We start from the raw sequence: 23,111 nt of genomic DNA, 5'->3' as shown, positions 1-23,111 counted from the left end.
TCCAACTCTCCACGGGTCCAAATACATAAATTCATTCCTTTGTGTCTGTTTAAGTGCAGCTGAAACACTGAAGTGTCACATCTACAGCAGCTGTCCGACTGCCTGGTTCATTTCTGTACAGTTTAAAAATAGTTTTAACTCATTTGTGTCTTTTAACGGTATTTACAGACTGATGGAGGGATGAGGGAGGGATGAGGGAGGGAGGAGGGAGGAGAGATCAAACACACATCATGAATAAATTAACGACAAATGAGCTACTGCTGTCTCAACCAGGCCCTTACAAAAAAGTCACATGTGAAAACCCACATGTACATGTGCATTTTAGACACATGATGGATTTTGTGTGTGAACATGTGAAATCTCCCATTTCCCAAGTTAAAATGACATTTCCACCTGTGAATTGTCTCTTTGCATGTGAACTTAAGGTTTCACATGTGAAACACGTCATATGTAATAGCAGGTGAAAATGTGAAAAAATGTTCACGTGGAAAATACATTTTATTTTTCACATCTGACGTAAAAATTGTCACATGTGCTGTCAGAATATGTGGGAAAAAAAAGAAAATCACATAATAAAAACCAACATGTGTCCAAAAACACACATGTGCTTTAAATTCACATGTGGGGTTTCACATGACTTCTAATAAGACTCATTCATTCACATTGTGTCTGCTGTGATTGATTAAAGGTTTTATCTTTGATGTTAATTTAAAGCTGTAAGGAAGTTTAGATGGAATTCCTGGAGGAGACATGCAACAGTTCCTGTTTTAAAGTTTCTATAAGTTTATATTTTACTAACGGTGCTTTAATGTTGATTATTGGTGCTGTAGACTAGATTCTGGACTTCTGGTGCTGAAAGATTTTTCACTTGACGCCATTTTGTGTCCTCAAAGGAATAAAACCAAACACTCACCAGGAGGACACCAAACGGCCACACACACACACTCAGAAAAATACTGGTTCTTATGGTTCTCTGTGTGGTTCCACAAAGAACCATCACCTCCTGCAGAACCGCGTTATTTAGTGGATGGTTCTTTGGGATATTAAAATTCTTATTTGACCTATTGGATTGTGGGTGATGGCATACATTTGGAAAACAACTATACCCCTCCATAGTATATATTGTACAAGTGCCTATATGCCAAATTATATACAGTATATTTATATAGCTTTAAAATATAAATACAGTATGTATGGCAATCGCCAAATGAGCCGATACAAAGGCAATTAAACAAAAACACAACACACTAAGAAGTGCAGAAATGGTTCTTTAAAGACGGTATGAAAGGTCTTTGTGGAACCAGAACTAGTTCTTCTGTAAGAACTATATCATCACTCCGAAGAACCATTTTGGGTCCAGTTGGAACCTTTATTTTCCTGTGTGACGAGCTGTGACAGCTGGTGGAAACAGTATTAATGTAGAAGAACAGTCTTTGTGGTCTAAGAGAAACGCTGTATAGAACGCTGAGTGTATCTGCTTGGAGGCTTGAACCCTTATAACCAGTCTGCTGCCTGCAGAGCTTGTACTGTATATAGGCTATAGCTCACATCATGTTATTAACCTGCATACTGCGAAATATCACATCAATAAAGTTTGCTTGAATGTGAACAGTCTCATTCTGTGACTGAGGAGCAGTTTGACTCAGAACAGACTGCTGAAGAGAAGTCAGAAATAAATTACTTTAAGACATGCTAGCAGAAAGGAAAATCCATCCTACAGCAGCTATTGGTGAGATACTTCCTGGCTCCATTCAGTAGTTTGTTGTGTTTTTCTTCTTGGTGGATAACCGGCCAATCGTAGACGAGGTGACGTCACCTCCAGATGTTTCCAGCAGCTACAGTGGAGTTTGATATGAGAAAATGTTTCAGGATGTAAAACATCAGCGGTAAACGTCAGGTTTTGGTGTCAGTCCCTCAGAATCAAAGAGCGAGGGCTTCTTTCTAGAGCCGCCATTTTGCACCGAGAGAGAGAGAGAGAGAGACCAGAATGCACTGCAGCAGAGAGACAGGCTGGGTTTGAGGAAGACACGTCCCAATGTTCATGAACTGGTTGGTTAACTATATTTCTACACCTATATGCCCACCTTTGATTAAAAGCAACAAGTTCCTGCCCTTTTCTCTGGGGGTTGTTGGAAGGCATTCTGGGAAATGTAGTAAACCACGAACTGCAGTAGAAGTAGACGAGGCAGGCTGAGGGAGAGTGGGTTCACCAAGACAGTAAATGACACTTCATCACTGAATAACTGCTGAATGTGTTGAAGATCACAGACTGAAGAGTCTGACAGTGAAGAAGATCAGAGGAGTTTTCCTTTAAAGCTTCATTGAATCTCATGTTGCTGTCGTTGTTTCCAAAGAGTCAAAATATGAAAATCTGCTCCTGCCAGTCTGGACAGAGAGAGAGAAGCAGAGCAGGACGTTTAACGACCACAGATCACCAGAAGTGTGACCAAGTCAGCTCTTGCTCAAGTCTTCAGGCTCAAGTCCAAGTCAAGTCCATGTCATTAAAGTCAAGTCTCAAGTCTAAATGTAGAACAGCAAGTCAAGTCAGAACAAATCAAGAGCCCAGTATCAATTTAATATCTTAAAGAAAACTAAATATCTAGGACTTTTCAATGCAATATGGTTTTAATAGGATAAAAACTTGGTAAGAGCATCATGAGTTTGATTTCTATAATCAGTTTCAACTTCAATAAATTCAATCATTCCATACAAATTCAGAAAACAGAATTTAAATTCAGTCGTCCGCTGGAACAAATCTCATCACTTTCAATCTAAGTCATTTACACAAACACAAGATCTCAAGTCAAGACTTTAGAAACCTTTTCAAGTCATCAAAGTACAAGTCAGAGTCAAGTCCCAAGTCACCAGAACCCAAGTCAAGTCAAGTCTCAAGTCTTCTCTTCATGCAGCAAGTCAAGTCTCAAGCTATTAAAACTGTGACTCGAGTCTGACTCTGAAAATAATAATGAGAGGAATAAGAAAGCGTGTTTGTCATTTCCAAACACATCGTCCCTCTCCTACTTATTTAATGGAAATGTGCAGGAAAACAGAGCTGACAGTTTGAGGTCGGACCACTAGATGACGCTGTTGAGCTGAACATGAAGTGATGGATTTAAAGCTCAGATCAGACTGACAGCCTGTCATTAAACTAAACTCACTGTGTTTATATCTGTTCAGCCTTTTAGCTGACACAGTGAGTTATGTAACATGATGTGTGAGATCCAGCGTCTGATTTAGAAATCTATTGTAGGCTATAGTGAATTCATTGTGTCTAATGTGTCAATCTTTAAATATCAATAAAATCTAATCAATCAAATCAAACAAATATCATATATGTGCTGATGAGAAATGTAAGGGGAAAAGTTGTTATATAAAATGTATATATCAAGCTGTGTGCAATCAACATAATACTAATACTAATACGAATACTAATATTGATAGGCTACTATTCCTACTATTAATAATGACAATAACAATAAACTTTATTTATACAGCACTTATCTAACTACTTCACCACAAGGAATTAATAAAAGAATAGGAAAATATATCAGAAGGAAATAAAAATAGGAAACACGTGCAAAATAAAGGTAGTTGACAATAAATATATGAAATAAAATAAACCATAATTATACTAATGTGCTTTCCTCCAGCTGAATGTGTGTTAAGATGAGGAAAGGATCAGGAAAGTAAAGCTCAGAGCGGCGGGTTTATTCTGGTTTTATTCTCTGGATAACGGACCAGCCGAGCTGCAGCCACTTCCTGTCTGAGCGGCTGCCCGCTTCGAAGATCGTGTATTGAGAAGAGGAATCACTCGGTAGTTAAACACTGGAACATCTTTCAGTCTGTGGGAATGGGCGTTACCTCTCTCACACACACACATACACACACACACACACACACACACACACACTTGCACCTCGCCCTGCTGACTGATAGTTTTGTCTTGTGTCTCCAGTCCTGTGAACTCTGCTCTGAAATACAAGAGGACCATAACTAAAGGAATAGTTCACCCAAAGATGAAAATTCAGTCATTATCTACTCACCTTCATGCCAGTTGAACCAGTAATTTACATAGTGTTAGAGTGAGCAGATGTTTGACAGTATAAGAGTTTTTCACTAGGAGTGTAAACAAGGAAGTGGAGGAGATTCATAACTGCGCATGTGCAACGTTTTTTAACGTTTTTCGGTTGTAGTGAAGATTAGCTCTAAATAATGGCGGCAATATCGGTCTTTTCCACTCACTGTGCGATCGTTGGCTTCAGGAGACTTGGATTATGCTGTATGGGGTCGTTTTATTTTAATTTTCTGCTCTTTTCGGAGCTCTAAAGATCGGTCCCTAACGACTTCAGTTGTTTTGGAGAGCGCTGCTGCGGAGTCATGCTGGAAAGCTCTGTGAGTGTTTTATGCACTAACAAACTTCACCAGAGATTCAACTGGCATGAGGGTGAGTAGATAATGACTGAATTTTCATTTTTGGGTGAACTATTCCTTTAACCGTATACTATATAAGGTTAAAAGTGACTACAGCCTTGTTGTAGTCCAATATGGGACCAACTGCGCAAGCACAGCATCTCTGTCAGCAACCTGCTCAGCAACCAGCAACCTGCTCGGCAACCAGCAACCTGCTCGGCAACCAGCAACCTGCTCGGCAACCAGCAACCTGCTCAGCAACCAGCAACCTGCTCGGCAACCAGCAGAGCGCAGTCTGACACAAACAGAAAGAAATGGAAGTCTCCTCCAGGAAATAATCAGAATCAGAATCAGAATCAGAATCAGGTTTATTGCCAAGTAAGTTTTCACAGTACAAGGAATTTGCCTTGGTATGTAGATGCATACAATAGACATGGAGAAAAAAAATAAAGTAGAAGTAAAAAACACAAGTACTGCAAGTCAAAAAGTCAAGAACATAAATATAAAAAACAAAAATAGAGATATTTACAATACAGAATATGAAAAAATATAATAAAAAATGTGCAATATATCTGCTTTTAAAGTGAAATGAAAATCCTCAAAACACTTTACTGTCACATCCACGGCTTTTATATTATTATATTATATATTTTTTTAAATGACAGAAAATTAAATAAACTATTTAAAAATATAATCACATATGGCATGCAATGCAAAATGACTGGAGGAAATGTAAAGTAGAAGCAGAGCAGGCACTGGTCCGCCCTCCTTCGTCATGACGTTTGTGGTACCCGGAAACGGAGGCGGAGTGACGCCTCTTCGCTTTCCCTGCTCTCTGCTCTGCCCATATGTCAAAGTCTTTGTGCTTTTCAAGACAGCGAGGCGACAGAAGGAAAAAAAAACAGCTGGATCCAAGGATTGTAGCTAGCGGTTCGGCTAGCTGCAGCTCATCAAGCAGCTAATTCTCCTCGACCCGCTGACTCCGGTAAGTCACCGCGGAGGAAAACTACACATTTTCCTCCAGAAACAACTCTTCGTGTCGGGCTGGCTCGCTGGAAGACGTTTTTACCTGAGCCATCTGTTCTGACCTCATTTTCCAACTGGCTGCCTTGCCAGTTAGCTTCCAGCTAGCTTCTCTGGATGCTGATTAGCCAGCTAGCTTAGCTAATTAGCCCGCTCCCGCTGTAGAAACAGGGATTAGCGGATTCTGGCTAAATTAGATAGAAGCAGAGTGGAGGAGGACAGACACACCTTTACTCACTTCACACACCTTTTATGTGTGAAATAGAGTTTGCCCCCTTTATAAACGGATGTAAATCTATAAGATGTGAAGTCATGGTATATATTGTGCTAAGTTGTATCAAACTGATGTAAATTGCATGAAAATGAAACTTAAATCGTCATTACTGTGTAAATGTAAGTTAGACATTTAATTGTATTTTCTTTACATTGATGGTTCTTCTTTTGGTGCTTCCAGATAGTTTACCCATCTGCTCACTTCTAAATCACTATATATAATCAACCATTTACTATATATGGTTAATAATATGACATTATGTTGGCTGTGGCAGTCTGAATGTCACACTGTGAGTCAGAGCTGGTAGAGCCATGTCATCATTCAGGAGGATTACTGGATGTGTGTGTGTTATGTGATGTTTACTGTACAATTTGGCATTTTGTAGTTTCTGTCTGTTCTGTAATATCTGATATGACCGGACAGCCTCCTTCACAGAACATAAACGGCTTGCTGTTATTATATTTTAACCAAACAGAAGAAGTCTTGCAGAATGTAAGTGACACGTGAGTCTCGTGTCAGAGCTTGATGCCGATGTGTTGTTTTGGAAAGATGGATAAAAATGATGACAACTGACTCTGTGGACTGGACCTGGTCAACCTGCAGCACTGTCAGACTAACCAACACTAACTCAAACTGGCTTACAGTAGTTATGCTATAGATTGTCAAGGAGAAAGCTCTGGTTACAATAAAAAATTATAATAATAAACTTTATTTAGGCTATATACCACCTTTCTTAACCAGAGTTTACAAGGTGCTTTACAGAATAAAAAACAGAATACAGTTGTAAAACAATAGAATACAATACAATAGTAAAAAGTAAAAGAGAAGCAAAGGCAACAACAACGGATGAATTAAAACTATCTAATCTATCTCTATCTCAGGGTAAAATAAAATGAATAAATAGTACAAGAATCACAAAAAAGCTAGTCTAAAAAAAGTAAGTTTTTGAAAGAGACATTAGGCTGCTGATTCAGAAATTTGAATATTTCAATAATACGCATCAATTAGCTCTGAAGAAATTAACTGCAGCCTCTGAGATTTGGAAGTTGCAGAAGTTCATACTGCGATTACCATTATTTAATTTTATTTTTTCCGATAAATTGTCCAGCTCTAACCCCCAGTCACAAGCCAAATACTGTTAAACTGTGTCTGTGGCTAAGTCGGTCTGCTCTACAGGTGAAGATCAGTATCAGAGTCCGGTTCTGTTTGTGCTGGTCTGGTGAAGTCCTGGCTGCCGGCTGCTGAGTTTGGGATTTAAAAGCCACAGTTTCCTGGAGGCTAAAACTTGAGTTCCCTGTCCCGTTGAAGTTTATGTAATGACAACTCACGAAATCTCCCACTCTGCTGTTTGATGCTCATTCTTTTTTTTTATGTGAGATTTTGTTTATTGGAACCAGCAGAGAACACAAACAGCCTGGTTCCATCTGCAGAACCAAACAAGGTAAACCGGCGTGTTTTGGGCGGCCTGGCGGTCAGAGCGACCGCCCTTTATACAACTGAAATGTCACAGGTTCGATCGCGGTTAGTCAAAATATCCTGAAGCGAGACACTGAAACCCAGCTTGCTCCAGGAAGCTGCTCCTGACCTTTGACCCCTCTGCTGAAATGAGTGGAGTGGAGTGTGGTGATTGAATTTCTGTTAAATTCCCCCCAAAATCCCCGTCCTCGTCTCCTGACTCTCCTCCAAAACATTTCTGTGATTGTTTTTCTATCTTGTTGCCTAGAAAGACTCTGATTGGTCAGCTGGTCTGCAGTCAGATAAACGCAGCAGATTTTGATCCTTTCTATTTCTATTCTAGTTTCTAGTTTCTATTCTTGACGCTGGGTTTGGGGCCAAGCTGTTGGAAAGTGACTGTTGTTATCAAGGCTACTAGACTACAGTGTTTCTCAAAGCTGTAATCATGTTCGGTTTTGTTTTTTTTGGACCATGTTAATTTTGGGGCTATTACCATACATTCCTGCCGAGTTTGACTTTTAGATGGAAAGTAAACACTTTGCAACTTTGTGAACCGTCATAACTCTGAACCAAATCTTTCACAGCATCAGACTAGACGTGAAAAAATGTGTTTAGTTTATTTGAACAGTAATAAAACATAGTGATGCTTTATTGATCTCTATATGTCAGTAACCCCCCCCCCCCCCCCCCCCCCACCCTGCTGAAGTGTCCTTGAGCAAAACACTGAATCCCTACCAGCTCCAGACCTGACCTCTGACCTCTGACCTCTGACCTCTGACCTCCCTGTGGAGAGGGCAAGAGAAAAGACAGTTTCCTTACGGGGAGCAATATTAGTAGTAGTAGTATTAGTACTAGTTACTGTAGTAATAGCCTAATAGTAGTAATAGCAATAGTATTAGCACTAGTTACTGTAGTAATAATAGTAGTAGTATTAGTACTAGTTACTGTAGTAATAGCCTAATAGTAGTAATAGCAATAGTATTAGCACTAGTTACTGTAGTAATAATAGTAGTAGTATTAGTACTAGTTACTGTAGTAATAGCAGCAGCAGTAGTAATAAGAATAATAATAATTCATATATGTATGTATATTAATTAAACTTTATATAGAACTTTTCAAAAGCAATGTTACAAAGTTCTTTACAGAAAAGCAAAAACAGTCTAAGAAGAACCGCATGGACAATAAAGACTTTAAAAGACAGCATAGTAGAACTGTTAGAGAAAAAAGGCTTTTCTATAAAAGTACGTTTTTAGAAGCTCTTTAAAAGAAGACACCGTCTAACCTGAGCTCCTCTGGCACACTGTTCAGAGCAGCAGCAGTAGTACAAGTAATAATGATAGCAGTAGTATGAACAAAAACTCACAGATGTCTGTTGTTTCTTTTGCGACTGACTGGTTCAGTGTTCGCTTGTCGGGTTCTGGCTCTTTAAAGCCGGCGGCACGCTGCGAGTCACGCTGCTCTCTGATTATTCCTGATTATCTGCTGTTTGTTGCCTTTGATCAGCAGAGCTTAAGCAGTTTGTGGAGTTGACAGTTTGGCTTGAGACGGGTTTAACCTATTAACTGAGCGGAACAGGATCGGGTTTACTAACAACACGCCTGAAGCGTGAAGCCGACTTTACATTTGACTGTTGTTGGTCGGTGAGAGGAAAATCCTCCTAAAAATAGAGTTTCGATCTGTTTTTTCCAGAGTTTCCTCTTTATTCATTCAGCTTGGTGCGTCATCATAGGAAGAAAATTATCATAAATAAGTTTTCAACAATACTGTGCCCCATTTCCTGCAGGTAGTTCCTGCTGATAATGTCACTACAGCAGTAATACCCCAAAGAGCTTTCTTCATCATATTTGTGGGTAAAGCTGTGATACGGCTACACAGAAGGTACAAAAAACACCGTCTGCATCACTGAAGAGTATTATGGCTTTTATACAACAGTCACCAAAGTGTTTTGACTGAAATGTTTTCTTACATAAGACTAAAAAACAGAATTAAACAAGAAAGTCACTAAAAAGCTCCCTGGTTAGCATGGAGTTGGAATTGGAACCACTAAAGCATGGTTAGCAGTGCATTATGGGAATCAGATTGCTCGCTTGAAGCTGTTGCATGTTGTATATTTATTCATTCTTTTTTTCATTCTTTTCTGTATTCATTTAGCTGCAGTTCCTCCCCTCAATAGCTGTAAATTGTCCCTACAATTAAAAATAAAAATGTAAATATAATGAAAATTCATCATCTGGCCTTATTGCACAAGCCAGCCAGAACCAAAAACAGTTACAATTGCAATTACAGCACAATTGTCCACACATCACAATATAGATATCCAAACCAGAGCCATTCCTAAACTGCAACACTTGGATGATGATGATGATGATGATGATGATGATGATGATTAGAATGTGATAATTATAATGTGTCCTGTTCTCTACAGGTGTGTGAGTCTTCTGGCTGGAAATGCATTGTGGATTATAATGTTATAATAATAATAATAATATTAATAATATGTTCTCTGCAGGTGGTCTTGTGGCTGATGATGCTGTGTGAAGATGGAGGCTCCTGAATACCTGGACCTGGATGAGATCGACTTCTCTGATGATTCAGTGGTCAGTATGAAAAACAAGCTAACCCCTCCTACAACTACCAGATGACTGCATACAACTACCTGACCACTAGATACAGCTACCTGACCGCTAGATACAACTACCTGACCGCTAGATACAACTAGCTGACCGCTAGATACAGCTACCTGACCGCTAGATACAACTACCTGACCGCTAGATACAACTACCTGACCGCTAGATACAGCTACCTGACCGCTAGATACAGCTACCTGACCGCTAGATACAACTAGCTGACCGCTAGATACAACTACCTGACCGCTAGATACAGCTACCTGACCGCTAGATACAGCTACCTGACCGCTAGATACAGCTACCTGACCGCTAGATACAACTACCTGACCTCTAGATACAACTACCTGCCCTGTAGATACAGCTACCTGACCGCTAGATACAACTACCTGACCACTACCTACAACTACCTGACCGCTACCTACAACTACCTGACCGCTAGATACAACTACCTGACCGCTAGATACAACTACCTGACCGCTACCTACAACTACCTGACCGCTAGATACAACTACCTGACCGCTAGATACAACTACCTGACCGCTACCTACAGCTACCTGACCGCTAGATACAACTACCTGACCGCTACCTACAGCTACCTGACCGCTAGATACAACTACCTGACCGCTACCTACAGCTACCTGACCGCTAGATACAACTACCTGACCGCTAGACACAACTACCTGACCGCTAGATACAACTACCTGACCGCTACCTACAACTACCTGACCGCTAAATACAACTGCCTGACCACTAGATACAGCTACCTGACCGCTACCTACAGCTACCTGACCGCTAGATACAGCTACCCAACTGCTTCCTACAGCTACCCAACTGCTACCTACAACAACCTAAACATTAAGTACAACTGCCTAACCTCCCTCTCTCTCTCTCTCTCTTTTTGTCTCTCGTCCCGCAGTATTCTGTCACGTCCCTGAAGAGCATCCCAGAGCTTTCCAGGAGGAGCGATGGCCAGGGAGAGGAGAGACCAGGTACTGTTCACCTGACGCTGCTCACCTCCTCCTGCTGCTACTGAAGCTACACTCAACCGAAACAAGGCCTCGCTGAATCTCTCTGAGTGGAGATGCTCTTCATGTAATTTGTAAAAACTGAAACTAAACGAAATCAGTGCCCAGCTGAATCTCCTCTACTATTTATACTGTTTTATTTAATTATTTAGCAGAATAGAAGTCAACCAAAACGATGCACAGCTTAATCTCTTGTTTCACTGTTTATACTGTGAGTATAAGTTGCACTAAATACAACTAAACTTAAACAAGGCCTAAGCTCTGTTTAAGTGTCTGTTTTGTTCATGTTTTTCAGTTAGAAACTAAACTAAATTAACTAAACTCAGATAATCAGTCACATCCCTCCTCCTCCTCCCCCAGCTCCAGCCATCAACTGGAGTCGCAGTGTTTCCTCCCACAGCGGCGGGGGGATCAAACCCACGGGGCTCGCCGAGGTCCACAGCAAGTTCCGGCCGGTGAAGAGGGTTTCTCCTCTCAAACACCAACCGGAGACCACCGACTCGGATTCAGATGGCAAAGCCCAGGGTCCGGGTCCGGGGCCGGGCCTGGGGGAGCCGGGGGAGGGCAGCAAGGACGACCCCGGCTCCGACAAACCCGCCCAGGCCTCCACCTCCTCCGACGGGCCGGGGGGGAAGGCGAAGGGCCTGGGCGGCGGCGGCGGCGGCGGTAACAACCCCCAGGCTCTGTTCGGGGAGCTGGAGCACTACGATCTGGACATGGACGAGATCCTGGATGTGCCTTATATCAAGTCGAGCCAGCAGATGTCCACGCTGCCTCGCGTCCCCCACGACAAGCGCTCGGTGACGGGGAGCAACCTGGGGGGCGGGACCCTGGAGAGGCCCCGGGGAGGCGGGCTGAAGAGCTCGGCTTTACCCCACAACGAGCCCCTGAGCCTGGGCAGCAGCAGCTCACAGACACAGGTAGGCTCACCTGCTTCTCACCAACCTCAACCCAGTTTGGTTTGGTTTTTTTATTCATTTGCAGCTTACATGGTCCTCATGTTGTGTGTGTGTGTGTGTGTGTGTGTGTGTGTGTGTGTGTGTGTGTTGTGCAGTACTGTGTGCTGTCTCCAGTGAAGTGGTCGGACCTGAGGAAATCTAAGTCGATGGATCCGGACCTCCAGCTCCTGCACCGCTCCCCGGCTGGAGGAGGCTTCCAGCCGGAGATGCTCTCCTCCGGGCTGCTCAGCTGCTCCTCCTCCCTCTCCTCTTTCTCTGACGCAGGTAAGCATACCGTGACCTTTCACCTTCCCTGTTTCACTCAGTGTTTCCTCTGGAGGCATTCAGCAGCAGTGACACTCCCACCAGTGATGGAGAAAATGGGAAGTTGAAATAACAGTATAATCCAGCCTGTTTTCCCTCTAAAACACACGGTGTACTTCTAATGTTTTGAATTTATTTATTACCATGTAAGGTATCTTAAGGCTGCGTTCACACCAAGTAGTCTGGAGAGGTTTATCGATCTCTGGAGTATTTATTACTTAATAATCAAAGAGTGGATATTTATTAAGATAGAAATGCGCCAAAAACCCAGACATGATCAAGTTTCTCAAAGCTACAAACAGACAGCCATCTAATCTGTGATGCCGTTAAAGGTGCGTTCACAGCCAGCATGTTCTGATTGCTTCATCCTCCACCTTTAGCTGGTTGGTTTGTCCAGGTGAGAACAATGACCTTTGAACTCTGGTGGCACCAAATATCGGCACCGAGAGTCTCAGTCCTCTAACAAGAGAACTGCGGGGCGGTTCGTTAATCCAACCGACTACAGGAAACTAGCCCAAAACACAAGGGATTATGGGTAGAAGGAGACAGACGTGGTTGCTCATACTTGGAAAGCCAGTCTGGACTGATGCTCACATTGAGCTATTTCTTCATGTGTTCTTAACTGGTGTGAACACCACAGAAGAAGAGACAGACAAGTCCATCATGTTAGATAAAGTTACAGGAAGTGGAGTCAGATTTCTTTTGTTCCAGGATCAGTTGGGATCATTTTACCTGCAACATGTACAGTTTGAACACACTGATATAGATATAGACCTTGACATGATATGAAACAACATATTATTTAAGGACATGAGATGACATGTTGTGATAAATGATTTCCAGACAAGCTGCTGTCAGCCAGAGTTTACCCAGACTCCCAGAGCCAGCGGGCGGGGGCGGAGCCTGCAGGGGGGCCGGGCCACATGTTCCCCCTGCCAGGGTGCAGCCTGGGCAGGCAGGACAGCTCCAAGACCTGGACCCCCGGAGGAGGAGGAGGAGGGGGGGGGAGGAGGGGGAGGAGGAGGAGGAGGAGGAGGGTCCAGGACGTACGGAGGAGCAGGAGGAGCAGGAGGAGCAGGAGGGGAGCTGGACGAGGAAACCAAGAAGAACCAGAACATCATCAACATCATCAGAGAGGGACAGATCTCCCTGCTGGTGAGTGTGACATGATCAGACTGGGACAGATCCCAGTTCAACCACAGTACACAGTACACAGTACACAGTACACAGTATACAGTACACAGTACACAGTACACAGTACACAGTATACAGTACACAGTATACAGTATACAGTACACAGAATACAGTACACAGTATACAGTATACAGTACACAGTATACAGTACACAGTATACAGTATACAGTACACAGAATACAGTACACAGTACACAGTACACAGTATACAGTACACAGTATACAGTATACAGTACACAGAATACAGTACACAGTACACAGTACACAGTATACAGTACACAGTACACAGTATACAGTACACAGTATACAGTACACGGTACACAGTACACAGTATACAGTACACAGTATACAGTATACAGTACACAGAATACAGTACACAGTACACAGTACACAGTATACAGTACACAGTATACAGTATACAGTACACAGAATACAGTACACAGTATACAGTACACAGTACACAGTACACAGTACACAGTAAGATAGTCCTGTGAGAACCCTCTGTGGTGCTGCTCTGTTTAGAACCTTATTTTCATTGTGTTTTGCTGTTTCTGTGCTATAAACCAGCTTCTTCTCCTCTTTCTCCACCTCCACTCATCAACTCTTATCCTTCCCCTCCTCCTCTCCTCCTCCTCTTCTTCCTCCCTTCTTTTCTCCACCACCCCCTCTCCCTCCTCTGCTCTTGCTCCTCCTCTTTCCCTCTTCTTCCTCCTACTCATCCCTCTGCTCCTCTCTTCCTCCTGTGCTCTTCCTCCTCTTACAACTCTTCCCCCTCTTCCTCCTTCTTTTCTCCTTCCCCTCCTCCTCCCCTCCACCTCCTCCTCTGCTCCTCCTCCTCCTCTAACTCCCCCTCACCTCCACCTCCTCCTTTTTCCCCTCCTCTTTCCTCTCTTCCCCTTTCTCCTCCCCGTCCTCTGCTCTTCCTCCTCATTTCCCCTCTTCTGCTCTCCCTCCTCCTCCTCTTCCCCATCTTCCTTCTCCTCCCACCTCCCTCTTTCCTCCCTCCTCCTCCTCTTACCCCCCCCCCCCCCCCCCCTCCAGCCTCACCTGGCAGCAGATAACCTGGAGCTGATCCGGGACGAGGAGGGGAACAACCTGCTGCACATCTCGGCCTGTCAGGGCCACGCCGACTGCCTGCAGCACCTCACCTCCCTGATGGGCGAGGACGGCCTGAACGAGCGCAACAGCCAGCAGCTCACCCCCGCCGGCCTGGGCGTCAAGGTGTGTGTGTGTGTGTGTGTGTGTGTGTGTGTGTGTGTGTGTGTGTGTGTGTGTGTGTGTGTGTGAGGAAGGAAAAATAAGGTTCCACTGTTGAAACACATATTTTCTGTTTTAACCGACTCTGTAAGCAGCAACAAGATGTGGAAAATCAGTCCCAGAAATCAGATTTAGGAAACTGAATTCCATTAATACTTGAGTGTGTGGGTCCTGTTTGGTTGGCTGGAATGCAGGCTGTTGATTGGCTGCCAAACAGGAAGTGTGCTGGGTGGCAGTAAGCTGATTTGTGATTGGTTTTTATCTTCATGTCTCTGTTTATACGCTCAGATTATCAGGCTGACAGATTTTCAGCCACCTGGTCCTTAAAAAAACACATTAACTCTGTGTGTGTGTGTGTGTGTGTGTGTGTGTCAGAACGGTCATTTGGAGTGTGTGAGGTGGATGGTGAGTGAGACGGAGGCCATAGCGGAGCTGAGCTGCACCAGAGAACATCCCAGTCTGATCCACTACGCTGCCCGCTACGGACAGGTAACACACACACACACACACACACACACACACACACACACACACACACACACACACACACGCACACACACACACAAGCACCCACTGATATATTATTCTGCCTGCAATGTACACAAACACACTTTCACTGTATGTATCCTTAATCTCCTCTCTGTCTCTCTCTCTCTCTCTCCCTCTCTCTCTCCCTCTCTCTCCCTCTCTCTCTCTCCCTCTCTCTTTCTCTCTCTCTCTCTCTCTCTCTCTCTCAGGAGAAAGTGTTGTTGTGGTTGCTTCAGTTCATGCAGGAACAGGCGATTTCTCTGGATGAAGTCGACCAGAATGGAAACACAGCTGTCCATGTAGCAGCTCAGTATGGACACCTCACCTGTATACAGGTATGGATACAGGATTGATAGATATATTTTTTTTAAACACTAAAAAGGCCAAGCTGCTGTCAGTTGACTGCTGTTTTGAATTTGAGCATTGACATGTATGAGCCTTCAAAATCTCCCGCCATGACTTTTCTAAGACCCGTTTTCTGTACAAACCACTGTTTTAGATTTTCAAAATCACACAAGGAAATACCAGTTCCCTTTATATTTTGTAGAAAAAGCGCTGCCTCAACCACATTTTGTGCTGATATTGAAAAGCTAATTTATTTCCATGTTGACCAGCTACTGTCAGCAAACAGTACTGATGTCCAACTGCAAAAACAGTGAGAAAACACTCAGACAAAATACATTTAAACTACACAAAATACGCAAACACTTAAAAATAAACTACCACAACACAGAGTAACAACTACCACCAACTTTACTACTGCTACTTTCTCCACATTGTTGTTCTTCTAAACTGTCAGCTGCCTACGTAGGGTCAAAACTCGCCTCCTGTTTGTTGTGATTGGTCGGTCGCCTCCTCTTCATTGTGATTGGTCGGTCCAGGTCATGTGGTCTCCTCTAAAGAATCCAGGTGCATCGTCTGTCCCAAAGTAGGCTCTCTCTAGCCACCCTCTCTCTTCACTTTAATGTAAAAAAGCCTCTTGAAAATGGTAGAATAGTGTGAACAGGACCAGGAAGTAGTTTCTTGTCTCCTCCCTCTGAGGCGCACATACATGTCCACATTCACCAGAGGGGTCAGAGGTCAAAGGTCAGTCAGGAGCAGGGAGGCACACTGTTAGGCTGTTAGGAGGATCAAACCTGTGACTTTGTGGTTACAGCTCCGTCTCTTTAACCAGCAGCTAACCTGCCACCCCAGTAATAACAAAACAGATTTAATGCCACACTTTATCACACTGTGTCAGTTACCACAATGTAAATGAAAACCTTTATTTATCCAGGTGGTGTGACTTCAGACTTATTCAGTTCCACACATCACGACAGCACATTAATTCATTATAAGAAATTAGTTTTATACTTCGAAACACGTTTCCCTACAGTGTTTTTCTGCTGGGTGGCACACCCAGCTGACGGAGAGGCGGATGTTATCAGTCCTGTCTGTTTCCTGCTGGCCAGCCTGGCCGCCAATCAAAATACTGTGATGTTAATGATGTCTTTTAGATAAAATAGCCGCTTTCCCTCAGCAGGGCCAAGTAGAGCTTTCCTGGACCAGGCCCAACTCAGCTAGCGTATTACACAGAAACAGAAGCACTAATAATGATAATATTAATAATGACACTTTTGCCTTTGAGTCTAGACTGAGGATCTGGGGTTAAAAGATTTGTAAAATAGCAAGGGGCCAGAACTCTCTGAGCCCTAAAAGTGATCAGTAAAATCTTAAAATTAATTCTAAAACTGAGTGTAAACCAGTGTAAAGAAGTTATAATTGGGGTGACATGGTATCTTCATTTAGCAACAATTAAAATCCTAGCCGCTGCCTTTTGACTGAGGCGGGTGTAAAGGGAGTTACAGTAGTGTAAACAAAATGATATAAAAGCATGAATAATCTTCTCCAAGTCGGCTGTGGATAAAGACACTTTGATTTTTTTTATATATTCCTGAACTGGAAGACAGGGGACTGCAATACCTTCTTAACCAGATCCTCAAAAATCACATCGCTGTCAAAAAAAACCCTCGAAGTTCCTGGCTGCTGATTGAATATTGGCAGACAGACTAACTAGTTTGTTCTGAATCATACTCCTGGAGCTGGGAGGACCAAATAAAACGATTCTGGTTTGCTGTCATTAAGTTGTAAAAAGCTCTGAGACGTCCAGCACTTGATATCATGGAGGCAGTTGTTGAGAGTCAAGGCTGTTCGGATCGTCGGGTTTTAATGTAAGTTTACAAAGCGCTTCACGAGAAGAGGATAAAAGGAAGAACAGACATGAAAGACATAAATAATGGTAGATATAGCTGGGTATCGTCAGCATGTACAGTGAGAAAAGGATGGGGCCTAGAATTGAGCCCTGAGGGACGCCACATGATGCTGTGTCAAGAGTCTAATTCCTATTTAAACTGTGTGGAATAGCAATTTACAGCGCTCAATTGCCATGCTAACACTAGGCTTTATACTACAAGCACTGCAACCTTTACTATAAATGTTTTTAAACTATTACAACATGTAATCAGGAATCTGCTCCTTCACATATCCATCTGGGACACATGTACACATTTCACCAGTAATATTGTGACTGCAGCTGTCAGATCAGACGTTACCAAGCGAGCACAGAAACGTTCAACAGGGAAACTGAATACCATGAATACTGAGTAGGTCCTGTTTGGTCGGCCCTGTGGCAAAAACCAGGCTCTTGATTGGCTGCCAAACAGGAAGTGTGTTATGTAGAGACAAGCTGGGTGGCAGTAAGCTGATTTGTGATTGGCTCTTATCTTCATGCCTCTGTTTATACATCCAGATTAACAGGTTGACAGATTTTCAGCCACCTGGTCCTTAATAAAACACATTCACTGTGTGTGTGTGTGTGTGTGTGTGTGTAATTTTGTGTTTTTACTCCCTTTGTGTTTATAATGTGTCTATTTTCATGGCTTTTAGTTCATTCTAATCTCTCTGTGCTTCTAATATGTTCTGTTTTTATTGTAAAGCACTTTGTAACCGTGTTTTGAAAGCTGCTATACAAATAAAGTTTATTATTATTATTATTTATTATTATGAATGTACATGTGAGTGTTTCTCCAGTCCTAAGTGGAGAACAGTAACAGTAATAGTCATTTTAATGGTGTTGGCAATGGTGAAAGGAATATTGTAATAATGTCTCTCTGTACAGACTGTAGTAGAGTACAGTAATAGTTACAGTAATTGTAATATCAGTAGTAATAGAGTATTTGTCTCTGTGTGTATCCAGACCCTGGTGGAGTACGGCTCCAATGTGACGGTTCAGAACCAGCAGGGGGAGCGGCCTTCCCAGAGTGCCGAGCGGCAGGGACACACCACCTGCGCCCGCTACCTGGTCGTCGTGGAAACCTGCATGTCGCTGGCATCGCAGGTTGTTAAACTCACCAAACAGCTCAACGAGTGAGTTACAATACTCTGACTAAGTTACTGATGACTGTAAACTGTAGTGTCAGACATACAGCTTGTTACATTTCTCTTTTCGTACTCTTCTTACAGTTGCTGTCATTATTACAGTTGCTATTTCAGTTACTGTTATACAGTCTCACAGCTCTGTATCACATCATTGCAACGATCAAGCGATGGTTGCCATGGAAGCAGACAACAAACATTCCACTTGGAGCTGAAAAGTGAAACATGAAGCAGCAAGTGCAACTATTTTCTTTTTCATTTGTTAACTTTACAAACCTGAGACTCCCACTGGGGCAGCAGCAGTTTCCCAAGCCGCTGTCTTTTTGTTGACGTCTCTGTAAACTCGTTTCCTGTGTCAAATAACTGACTACTAAAAATAACTACTACACTGTGTGCAAATATCACCTCGAAAAACCTCCGCTAATGTTGGTGAACAACACGCAACACACTCAGAAGCTGAAAGCGTTTCTACTGTGAGATTTTCATGAGGTCGTACATCGCGTGTCGCTTCAGCAGGAAGAATCCTGCAGATCTTCATCTGTCGTTCACCTCTCACTGAAAATGAATGAAACGCTCCGCGCCCCACTTCTGCAGCTCGTCAGTGTGATAGCCTGGCAGGTGGGCAAGGTCCCCACGGGTCCTTGAAATCCTTGAAAGTTTGTGAATTTGAGAAAAAAAAATCAAGGCCTTGAAAGTTTTTGAAAATAGACAATAGAGTGCTTGAATTTATATATTTGTGTTAGAGAAGGCAAGAGACCACATAGTCTGCCGTCACTGTAACACAGCACAGTTGAGAAGTCTTCACACATTCAAGCCTCTCTCTCTTTTTAATTGTTGTCTGTGAGCTTCTGTAAAGCTGCTAGTTCTCATTATAAAAATTCTCAGTGTTGTAACAGTAATTAACCTTGATCCGTGTCTCAAACTATGCCGTGTTGGGTCCTTGAATTTGAGGGAATTGGGCCTGGAAAGTCCTTGAAAAGTCCTTGAATTTGATGTTTAAGAAGGTGTGGGAACCCTGGGTGGGTGAAGTTTCCAAGCAGATCAATGGCTCAATTACATTCCTATTACTACTACAGCTGCTATTACTGTTACTGTTACTATAGCACTATAAATAAACTAATAGCCTTGCAGATATTCAAGCTCACTGAGCAGTGAATGAGAACACATTATGTACTGATGTATGATTGTATGATTACAATCATGAAATATGGAATTGTATGTATGTTTTAGTCATGGGAGTTGTATGTTTGAATTTGGAACAGTGTCTGACTGTGGTGTGAAGTGGTGATCAGTGTGTTAAAACTGTCCTGTGTGTGTGTGTGTGTGTGTGTGTGTGTGTGTGTGTGTGTCCTGCAGACAGGCCACAGAGAGGATAGCTCTGCAGAACCAGCTGCAGAGACTGCTGGACCCTAGTAAAGCAGAGGGGACGCCTTCTAGATCCCCCAGGTAACACACACACACACACACACACACACACACACACTGGACCCATTTAAATTTTAAGGTGTAACACGCATTCATTCACTCACTCAATCCCAAAACTCTTATCTGCCTTATTCAGTGTTTGTCAGAAACAGGTTGCAACTGAAACTGGGCCGCACCCAGTATGTTTCAATGAGTCTGTCTCCCAGTGGGTGAGACATTTACTCTGTTTGAGTCCTGAATTAAGAAATTTAAAAACCTTTTAAATTCAGCTGAGCACACAGAGTGACAACATATCATTTTACATGTCTGCATTACCAATACATCGCTTCTCCGCCACAAAGATGAAATGACTAACATGCTGAGCCTTGGTGGTTCTTCCAATATTTAAACTCTTGCTAGACCAGAACTGAAATAAACCTGGTTTCTGTTTCTTTATCATAGTGGTAGCAGCAGTAGCAGCAGTAGCAGTAGTGGTATTAGTAGCAGCAGTAATGCATGGTGTTAACAACATACGTACGTACCGACAGTAAGCTGTGAAATAAAGGAGACTTTCTCTCTCCTCTCTGGACTGCAGTTCCCATCAGGCCTCAGTGGAGGCGTGGCCTGAGATGACGCTGACGGCGGAGGGGACTCCCGGTGACGGACACTGGGTGGTCCGTCAGGGGGGAGTGGCTCCGGACTCGGTGCTGCGGCAGCTCCTGGGGAAGGACGCGTCGGAGCCGCTGTGTCCCAGAGAGAGGCTGCCTCCGGCGGGCGGCCTGGCCCGGGACGCCCCCTGTGGCCCCGGGGCCCCCGGGGGCCGCAGGGTGGGGCTGGTGGAGCGGAGAGAGCTCAAACTGGCCAGACTCAAACAGATCATGCAGCGCTCTCTCAGCGAATCGGATTCAGACGTTTATCCACCGGAGGAAGGTAAAAATCACGGCGCCCCGCCTACAAGCGCAACGGGGCCGCGACCCGATAGGCCCACCCACCTGCCCGTCACCCAGGAGGAGCCGGTCTCCAACCACCTCCACCTGGTGATGAGGAAGCACCTCCCCTCCTCCTCCTCCGCCTCCACTGCTGAACGGAAGCAGGCGTTCACTAACAGCGGCTCCAAATCGGCGGACGCTGCGGGTTACAACCCCTCCCCCACCTCCAGCGACCCCGAGGCCGCCGACGGGAAACCGCCAGACGCTGCCGCTGATTTCCACGACCCCGCCAACGGCCAGAAAGTCGCCACCAGCCCCAAGAGCGCGCTGAAGTCGCCCTCCTCCCGCAGGAAGACGTCCCAGAACCTCAAACTGAGAGTCACCTTCGACGAGCAGGTGCACAAGAGCTCCGGTCAGGAGGCGGAGCCCACCAAAGGGCATCATGGGAAGGAGAGGACTCCCACGGGCAGCTCTGAAAGCAAGCGGCCGTTCGGGACGTTCCGCTCCATCATGGAGTCGCTGAGCGGCAACACGAACCACAACAACAACAACAGCGGGGGCGGCGGCAGCCAATCGGGCGCCGCTGTCAAACCCTCCAGCTGTCAGAACTCAGCGGGCAGGAAGTGGGCGGAAAGTAAAGCAGGAGGGGGAGGAGCCAAGGCCAAGAGCAAGACCAGCAACGTTTAGATGAAGCGCCTCCTGACGGGCAGGGAGTCGATTTCATACTGAACAGCCGTCCAGGTCGTGAGCGACGGCAACGTGACGAGGCAGTGCTCATGGGAAATTTACAGAGAGTAACATGTGAGCCAGTATCACCATAACAGGCCAGGAAACCAGTTTGTCCACAGTGGCATCCCAAAATTCACCAAAAACTGTCAGTATTTTACTATTTTAACTTAACTAGATGTTTCAAATAGAATAGAACTCTAAATGATGATTGGCTACCTGCAGAGTAAAGGTGCGATCACATCTACAGTCGTTTTTCTTTAATCTGAACCAGAGTGGAAAAGTTGACTTGGTTCGTGACCTGTCATCCTGTCAGGTTAAAGACTAGACTCCCTGTAACTTTATCTAACATGATGGACTCGTCTGTCTCTTCTTCTGTGGTGTTCATACCAGTTAAGAACACATGAAGAATATGAGCATCCGTCCAGACTTCATTTTGTTCTGCTTCTTTCCGTCTCCTTCTACCCATAATCCCTTGTGTTTCGGGGTGGTTTCCTGTAGTTGGAGTGTCAGTTCTCTTGTTAGAGGACTGAGACTCTCGGTGCCACCAGAGGTCAGAGGTCATTGTTCTCACGTGGACAAACCAACCAACTTGGTGTGAACGCACCTTTACTTAGCAGCCACTTTCACTGATTTACCAGCCAACTAGACCTTTAGAATAGAGCAGGACCTCCAAATGACTGCTGGTTATCTGCAGCCAGAATAGATAAACCTACCAGTCAGAATTTAGCAGCATTTGGCTGATGACCAACAGTATTTTGTCGTCACATTTCTCTTCCTCTGTTCCTCTCTGAAGCAGTATTAAAAAACAGTATTTCTCATGTCCGTTGCCTCAGAAAGTTGCTCCTCTATCATCACTAGACTGTTTCCATACAGTTTAGGGACTGAAAGACTTTGAAAAGACAGACGTGTCTCTGCTCTGTTACTCGTCTGTTATTGGTGAAATGTATTTGATGCCATGATTCAAATACAGTGATGGTTTTCCTCTGAACACAAGGTGAGAGAGAAGAAGCTGTGTATGTGATGTGACTTGAGACTGAAGGATTTGTTTTTATTGACCAACTGAAGGATTTTGTCCTGTTTCCTGCAGAAACCTCATATCTCCAAAGTATAACTTTTCATAAATTGAGAACAAATGTTTCCTTCGTTAACATCCATTTGCTTTTTTGTCACTTCACATTATAGTTTGACTTTGTTTCCATTTTGTCAGTTAAAGCAAAAAAAAAAAAAAAGCAAATACTGTATGTTTAAAATGGAGATTTAAGGTTTCTGCAAACTCTGCCACTCTGTTACTGTAATTCCATATTGGACCATGTCCTCTCTACACTAAAGATGAAGTTATGAAATATTTATGTTTATGCACACAGTTATATGATTTGAAGTTTAAAAAACAATGTGGTTATGTTCACGCACGTGGTTAACGTGCACCAGCACAACAAATATATTTGAAACCACTGTATATATAACGGTATTTAATTTTTTTTTTTTGTTTTTAAACATCATATTCCACTATTTTTTTTCTTTATTATCTATGCAGTATTTTTGGCATGAAGTAGACGTTAGTTGTGTGTTTGAATACAGAGA

General features: G+C 43.6%; 1 protein-coding gene across 1 annotated transcript; it reads left to right on the top strand.

The window, feature by feature from the left end:
* Positions 1–5,291: 5,291 nt before the first annotated feature.
* Positions 5,292–21,712, top strand: sncaip (synuclein, alpha interacting protein). The gene is made up of 13 exons (XM_078285316.1): positions 5,292–5,395; positions 9,672–9,759; positions 10,706–10,778; positions 11,175–11,734; positions 11,869–12,037; positions 12,920–13,064; positions 13,144–13,231; positions 14,311–14,490; positions 14,902–15,015; positions 15,264–15,389; positions 18,290–18,459; positions 19,825–19,914; positions 20,468–21,712. Exons 2-13 carry the CDS (start codon positions 9,703–9,705, stop codon positions 21,486–21,488), a joined length of 2,793 nt encoding a protein of 930 aa, XP_078141442.1. The 5' UTR covers positions 5,292–5,395; positions 9,672–9,702; the 3' UTR covers positions 21,489–21,712.
* Positions 21,713–23,111: the final 1,399 nt, after the last annotated feature.

The sequence above is a fragment of the Centroberyx gerrardi genome, chromosome 8 (genome assembly GCF_048128805.1).
Source record: "Centroberyx gerrardi isolate f3 chromosome 8, fCenGer3.hap1.cur.20231027, whole genome shotgun sequence".
NCBI lineage: Eukaryota > Metazoa > Chordata > Actinopteri > Beryciformes > Berycidae > Centroberyx > Centroberyx gerrardi.
Note: the sequence above shows the minus strand (reverse complement) of the source record. Positions and strands in the feature narration are given on the sequence as shown.

Bases quoted from the DNA above. Each gene is read 5' to 3' on its own strand.
- sncaip (XM_078285316.1), top strand. From the start codon at position 9,703: ATGGAGGCTCCTGAATACCTGGACCTGGATGAGATCGACTTCTCTGAT. The intron at 13,065-13,143 runs AGGAGGAGGAGG...AGCAGGAGGAGC, and splicing joins AAGACCTGGACCCCCGGAGG to AGGAGGAGCAGGAGGGGAGC. The intron at 15,390-18,289 runs GTATGGATACAG...GTGTGTATCCAG, and splicing joins GACACCTCACCTGTATACAG to ACCCTGGTGGAGTACGGCTC.